The sequence below is a fragment of the Girardinichthys multiradiatus genome, chromosome 7 (assembly GCF_021462225.1).
Source record: "Girardinichthys multiradiatus isolate DD_20200921_A chromosome 7, DD_fGirMul_XY1, whole genome shotgun sequence".
NCBI lineage: Eukaryota > Metazoa > Chordata > Actinopteri > Cyprinodontiformes > Goodeidae > Girardinichthys > Girardinichthys multiradiatus.
In genome coordinates this window covers 18,740,698-18,748,326 of record NC_061800.1, presented here as the reverse complement: position 1 = coordinate 18,748,326, position 7,629 = coordinate 18,740,698, and the positions used below count along the sequence as shown (strand labels likewise).

At 38.0% G+C, this 7,629-nt stretch overlaps 1 protein-coding gene across 1 annotated transcript; it reads right to left on the bottom strand.

Annotated features, from left to right (window-relative positions):
• Positions 1-112: 112 nt before the first annotated feature.
• On the bottom strand, positions 113-6,978 carry zgc:101559 (Ras-related protein Rab-33B-like). Its single transcript, XM_047370829.1, has 2 exons — positions 6,669-6,978; positions 113-982 (listed from the first exon to the last, which is right to left on the bottom strand). Exons 1-2 carry the CDS (start codon positions 6,924-6,926, stop codon positions 536-538), a joined length of 705 nt encoding a protein of 234 aa, XP_047226785.1. The 5' UTR covers positions 6,927-6,978; the 3' UTR covers positions 113-535.
• Positions 6,979-7,629: the final 651 nt, after the last annotated feature.

The window sequence follows — 7,629 nt, the reverse complement described above, 5'->3', positions numbered from 1 at the left end:
TTCTATTCATTATTATAGACTTGTGTTTACAAAACAAACAACTAAAACATCCAGAACATCAGAACTGTAATTGTCCTTTTTTAAAGTCCGAAAGATGTTTTGAAATAATTGCTTCAATTTTCTTCACAGTTTTATTGACATTCTATCTGCTTTGGTCAAGTTAAACACTTCTATTTCTTTTAATTTTCTGTCCACCTGTCTGAATTGTAGTTTGATGATAGATAATTCTGCCAGAGAGAGATAGATTTTGAAGTTGCATGTCATTCCTAATTATCTTCTTAACTGCAAATGCTTGATATAACCCCACATTCACTCATGCGTTTTGTTGAAATATTGGTTAAACATTGCTCCAACTTTGCTGTGATGACCATGAGCTGTGCCTCACATCAGCCAGAAAACATTTTTAGAAATCAGAGAAAGCTTCTTTCCACTTTTTAAATGCTGCTCACTAATTTAGTGACAAAAGTTGGTTTTGAATAGATGTTCTGTCGGCTGCCGTGGGCTTTTGTCCACTTTATGAGTCCACAGGTTAACCTTAGCACTGACACGACGTTGTTTCCTGCTCTCTCTGGTCCCTCAGCTGCCTGACACAGCTCTCACTTAGCTGCTTCAGTCTCAGAGGTTTGTGGCTCTTAAGTCGATAAGCTAAAGTCAGAAAGATGGCATCAACATGCTCCTTCTCAGCAGGGTCTTTGGCCGAAGTCTCGAAAAGGGGGAAGTTATAGCTGTCAGCAAGACAGTGAGCAGCAGAGGTGGGCACCTGCCGGTGTTCCCTCAGGTCACACTTGTTTCCTACTATGATACGTGGCACCAGGGGCCCCACGGAGTGTTTGCTGCACTCTTCAATCCACTCAGGGATGCTTTCGAAGGAGGGCAGATTGGTCACGTCATACACAAAGATGATGGCGTGAACGCTGCGGTAGTAGTGCTCCACCATGCTCTTCCTGAAACGCTCCTGACCTGCGGTGTCCCAAATCTGCAACTGGAAAAGAAGCAAAAGCAGAGAACACTGTTGTTCAGCACATACAGGAGTAATTCTATAATGTTCTTACTAACCAACACCAAAAAAATAAGGACATAGAAATGGCTTTGAAATGTGAGATGTAACTGAGCAGGTTTACAACATTTTTTCACAGTATGTTTGGAGAAATAGTAATACTACCTAGGGCTGCACAATATATCACAAATACATCACCATCGTGGTACCGGTGTGTGCAATATCCATATTGCAAAGCACTGTTTGGAGAGCAATAATTCTCTGCTAATTTCTTCCAGGCGTCATGAACTCACATTTTACATGCTAATGCAATATTTAGCCAGTTGGATAGACTCTCACAGCAACAGACGCTCACATCGTACACAAATGTCAAAATGTTACAAGGTCAGAGCGCGATGGAAGCACTGAGGGGAGGGACTGTGTCTCCCGGCTGGCCTGGGAACGCCTTGGCCTCCACCAAGAAGAGCTGGAAGAAGTGTCTGGGGAGAGGGAAGTCTGAGTGTCTCTGCTGCCCTCGTGACCCGGTCCCAGATAAACAGAAAAAGATGAAGGAACAAACTTTTAAAATATCTTACTCTTCAAAACTCTTTCAAATGAATAGAAAATGGCTTGAAATGCTTCTACAAGTTAATCATTTTGAAACCTAAATACTTCCACATACGTGCACCCAGGAACACAACATAGATAGATAGATAGATAGATAGATAGATAGATAGATAGATAGATAGATAGATAGATAGATAGATAGATAGATAGATAGATAGATAGATAGATAGATAGATAGATAGATAGATAGATAGATAGATAATTTACTAAATAAAAAAATCCACATTTTTTTAAGAAAGGATCTTTGTTGCTGGTATCTTATTTACTGTGGTAATTTGTACAGCACTTTATCACCACCTTTCACTTTATTGAAGCACTGTAACAAGCCGATTATTTAGCACTACACTTTAAGAAGAGATTCGCACATCAATAACCATTTGGACAAAATACATTTTAATTGTTTTAGTGTTTTAATAATTAACATGTAGCCCTGTGTTCCAGGCCCTGAACAGCTGCTTCTCATTAAGAAGTGTGGCGCTTGCCGGTGGGGAGAAAATAATTGTTACTTGGAGCAAATGAGATGTACTGTTTGGTAAAACTTAGACCAATGTTATGTGTAAAGTCAAGAGGTTAAAGTGAGTGTAAAAAAAGTGATGGCTTAAATGTCATTACTTGTCTTTTCTGTGTCCTCTTCAGGATGTTTAGACAAATGCTTCCCCAGGGGTACAGACACTATTAAAAAGGTTCCAGGAGAGGCCGTGGGATGAGACAGTGTGTGTGTGTGTGTGTTTATTATTTAATAATACTAAATGGACATATTTGTATTGAAGTGCATGGATGGATGATGGAATTTGTTAAGCTGAATCTATGTAAGACTGCCGTTGGTCATTAGAGAAGAGATATCTTTATTGCTGTTGACAGGCTAGACATTAATTGTCCAACCAGTTGTGCAACAGAAGGACAAATAAAGACCTGTTTCCACCACACACTGCCTCAGACTTCCTCTCCACTGTAAATCCAGCCGCAAAAGTCTGCCTTGTTACAATACAAATACAAAAAATGTGTAATACTTTAAAAAACATATTTTACATAAGGACAGAATTAAAAAAACAATGATTGAGAAAATCCTACACATTGGTATAGTTTCACCTGTGCTGCTACCTTTAATAGAGTGCCAAACTGTATGTACTGAGTAGCTGAATAAAAATACATGAAATCTATAATTGTTTTTTTGTCTTTTCTACGTGTGCGCTAACATTAAGTTTTGTTCAAAATATCAGTGACAAGATGGGTCAGAATTTACTTCAGCTTTATAGCAGAAAAGTCAAAAGTCATTGTTTTAGGTTCCAAAAAAAACAACTACACTAGACTCCATGGGGCTAAAAACTATGAAGTAGGCAAGATAAACTGTCATCATAAACTCTGACCACAATTTCAACCAAATAGTATATTAATAAATTAGTCCGTCATAAAAATTGCAGGAATATTTGGTATTAAAATGGCAAACAAAAACTGGTGCATGCTTTTATTTTCAGTGGTTAGATGTTGTGTACAGCTCTCCAAACAATCAGGAAGCTCAAGCTCATTCAAAATGCTGCATTGCATCTAAGTATGATTACTGCACTGGTTGCCTGTTTGTAAAAGGATAGATATACTGGTTGGTATACAAGGCACTGAATGGTAGTGATGGCTGACGGAGGCTTTGCTCCAACTTTGTCACTTGAATGATTTACTTTGAATGCTCTTCTGGATTTATTCAACATTTATCTGCATTTACATGCTCATCCAGGAGGAGTGAATGCTACAAGTCACTGACTCGATGCAATCTGCTGGGTTTCCTTAGATAGAAAAACTTTTTATCCAATTTGAATAAATACCTGAATCTGACTGCACTGTTTGATAGTTAGGATTAATTGGAATATTTGTACCTGACTTGAAATCTATATGGTTCGATTGAATTGACTTAGCCCATTTTAAAGTTACCCACCTTTCACACAATGCAACAGGAAACAACACTTACCAATTATTTTTACCTCTGCCTTCCTCCCTCCTTGTTGGATGGAGTAAGGGGGAGTCAGGTTTAGCCTAAACCGGCTCAGTTGTGGTTGAGGTGGAAACACACCCTTCATTTCTGCTACCTGTATGACCCCTTCTCTTTTCCAATGGTTATAATCAGTCTGACAGAGAGAGGTATCCCAATCCTTGTGGTTTTTAGTATAACAATGACCACCAGTCAGCTCTACATGGACAAACTTTATCAGTTTATCATTTTATTTAGTACCCCTACACGTGGCCCGTTCTAAAATGGCCAAACTCTAACACTCAGTAGTTTATTCTAACCTCCCCAACAACCCCGCACCTTTTCAAACCCTTTGTGAAGTACCTTGAGACGACATGTGTTGTGAATTGGCGCTATATAAATAAAACTGAATTGAATTGACTTGAACTGAATTGAATTTACATTGGAAACATAGAGCCTAGATTCAAGTGGTGGAGTAAATAAAATGTTCTTTTTACACAAAGAAGACTGACAACGTTTGAGTACAAAGTTAGTGTATTTTCTGCCACTACAGTAAATAATAATTCAACAATTTAAACAACATTTTAACATGGCTCTCATTGAATTCCTAAATCCTGTTACATATATTATTTTAACAATGATAATTATTTTAAGGAAAAGCAACATCCTTACCAGATGTACTTTCCTGGAATATTTTACCTGTTCATCAAGGCTCACCTTTCAAGCTCCAAAATTTGTACAGAACCGGCAGGATCTGCCATGTCATTCACCCGGCATCTTGGCAGACTTTAATGATTCCAGTGTCTCGGATTCAGTTATTTGAAGTGCTTTATTATAATTGTTCACAGTTAACTCCTTATGTCAAACGTAATGATAATGATAGTGGTTTGGGATCAAGCAATTAAGATTGCTGGTTTGAAAGATGCTTCAAAGATGTTGAGATGGTGTGCATATGACACAGATTTCCCACCCTTATCAATATTATAATAGATATAAGGATTGGATTTGTAAAGGCCTGACCGACAATTATGGATCTGTCCACAAGGGGGTACTGTTAAGCTTTGAAATTCTGCGAAAAACACATTGACTGGACTGTGATGACTTTAGAGATTTCTAAGTCAGACATTACATTAACCAGGACCTAAAAGTAAATTTACTTGGTCTAGTATTGGTGGAAAGATTTGCATCATTAATTAAATCAGGAGCGCACAATAAAATGATATTCAAATTATACACAGAGGTGCAAATTATACACAGAGGTTTTACGCCTGCGGGGTAAAAAAAACAAACACCTTTTACGTCAAGAGTAAATGAGAAAAATTAGGCAATCTGATAATTGCAGAGGAAAGTAGGGAACCCAGTTTGTGAAATACAATGGGTTAAAACTGGGTCAAATGTATGGTGTGAATTTTGCTGGAAAAAGTTAATAATATTTTTTATTACCCCTTTCCAGAAGAGGTATCAGGGGGCATGAGTGATTCGTGTTGGAGATGCGGGGGGGATGGAGTAAACCACTTCCGCATCTTTTGGGACTGCCCTGTTATTTATCAGTACTGGTCTTGAATTCATGAACCTGTGCAAAATGTTTCTCAGTGACTTTTCCTTTGGCCTTCGGAATCATTTTTTGGGAAATATACATGTGGATAATTTGAGTTTTAAAGACAAGATATTTTATTGGCTGCAAGTAAAAAGGCCCTCACGGGGAGATGGCTCAAACTAGAATCACCAACTACGGAAGATTACATAAGCATTTTGCAAGAATATGGAGGACCAACATAATTAAAAATACATACAGAAATAAATAAATGCTCAATAAATAAGTAATCATACGATTAAATACACAAAAATGCAGTAAATAAATAAATGTAGGCAGTAATTAAATAATTCAGAGACATGAATGTAGATATCTAATTTAATTAGCTGTTTAAAGGAAACGTGATCCTAGAAAGACAATAGACTGGGACAGGGGTTCACCTTCCAGCATGAGGGCAAACTGGAACACACACCCAGAGATACAATAGATGGGTTTCGATGAAAACATACACACGTATTGGAATGGCCAATCCAATGGAGAATCTGTGGCAAGCCTTGAACATCCATAGATGCTTTCTGTCAAATCTGTCTGAACGAGAGCTACTTTGCAAATTGGCAAAACCTTCTGTATCCAAATGCACAAAGCTGGCAGAGACAAACCCCAAACAGACAGACAGAAAACCCGGAACAATTTCAGTCAGCATAAGCTTCTTTCATTTAGTGTGCATTGGTATTATGAAGTGTGCTAGTTTGAAGAGTAAAGGTGGAGGCTTATACACCATATTGGGAAATGGTATATAAATATACAAGTTATTGGGCAAATAAAACGAGTGAAAGCAGAATAACTTAGTGTGGCTTTTAGTTATTACCTAATATGTGCATCTAAGGGGAAGAAGGTGTGTGTGTGCAAGTGAACAGGAATTGGCAGAGTAGAGCGTGCAGCAGAGGAAGAAATGATGGTCCTCCTGGATCTGCAGAGACCAACAACAGGAGGGTCACTAGTCTAAACAGGGCCACTCCCCAGATTTAGATGGCTGTACATTCTCTAGAAAAAGTCTGTATACTGCTAAGTTAGCCACCTTCTTCTGTTACCAGCTGTGAGGACAGAGCCTGTGTGGCACCCAAATCCAGCTGAAGCCAAATTAAGGTCCATTCGCATGATTTTATTAACTTGTAACAATTTTCCTCTCTCAATAATAATACTGCTAAAGCCTAACTATTGATTCATGTGTCTATATTTCTTCCTCAGTGTGAAAAACCTGGAGGGATACAAATATTTTTGCAAGGCACTGTAAAGGGATGTAGCACCTGTTTTTCCTCTGATGACATCAAATTTTAAAGTGTTGTATGCATAGATCTAATTTCGGACCTTAAGGTTAAAAAAAAAAAAACAACTAAATTAAATCACACAATATGGGATGCTCTAGTAGGGTATTTTATTTTCAATAAATCTACTCTAATTTCACATCATGATTACAGACTGCTGTTCCTCTAGTCTCCCGATAAAACCAATACAACAGGCAGTGCATGTTTACCCTTCAGGCGGATAACTGTGGATACGTATCCTCTCACCTTGATTCTCTCTCCGTCCAGCTCCACCGTCCTCTCCCTGAAATCCACCCCGATAGTCGCCTCTGGGTTTGTCAGGAAAGTGCCCCCGCAGAAGCGGTAAGTTAAGCACGTCTTCCCCACGTTTGAGTCCCCTATGACAATTATCTTGAAGATTCGTGCCTTTCCGCAGTCTTGCTCTGAATGGGAGGAGAGCTGCAGGGAGTCATTTAGACTGAAAACTGTGTCAAATTCCTCCTCTGGGTTGTTTTCTATTGCCATGGCTCATCTCGTTGCCGTCTGGACGCTGGTAAGATCTCGCGAGAACTCAGAAAAACACCGCTAGATGTCAGCAGGAATGTGTTGCACTAGCCTGACAGTAAATCCTTGGAAATATGCTAAATCTCCCTACAGTGGTTATTGTTTTGATTTTAAGGAGTTGGGTTGAGTTAAATTAGTAATACTTAAAACGCCTTTTGATCTATATATTATCATTATGTTTTTTTAGTACCTTTTAGCTGTCGCTGTGCACATGTAGATGCAAACAATGATAAAAAAAAAAAAAAAGAAGAATATTCACTTTCCTTGTGAAATCTTTTTTATTCATTCAATCTAATTCCAATATGTTTTATTTCATTTGATTCTTGATATGTTAAAAAGCATAGACTGTATAATTTTAAATATTTTAATGTAACATGTTTTATTTTCATGGGGTGCCGTTTGTAAAGTTGCACAGTGAACAATTGACAGCAATATTTTCAGTTATTCGGCCCATCATGAGAGAAACAAAACGGGGGTTCATTTTTTAAAGTCATATTTTCAACATGCCATTCATTCATTTATGGTATCAAGGTATACGAAGTTTTTAAAGTAACCGTTACAAACCTTTAAAATTTATACGGTTCCTATGGTTTAACTATAGTTTAATGCATTGCCAGAGAAAGCGTTGAGAAAGTGTTTACATGGTCTTTAGCTGCACAGAACA

Excerpts from the sequence above, each read along its gene's own strand:
- zgc:101559 (XM_047370829.1), bottom strand. The coding sequence starts at position 6,926 with ATGGCAATAGAAAACAACCCAGAGGAGGAATTTGACACAGTTTTCAGT. Across the intron at positions 983-6,668 it reads TGGACGGAGAGAGAATCAAG|TTGCAGATTTGGGACACCGC; the intron begins GTGAGAGGATAC and ends CTTCTTTTCCAG.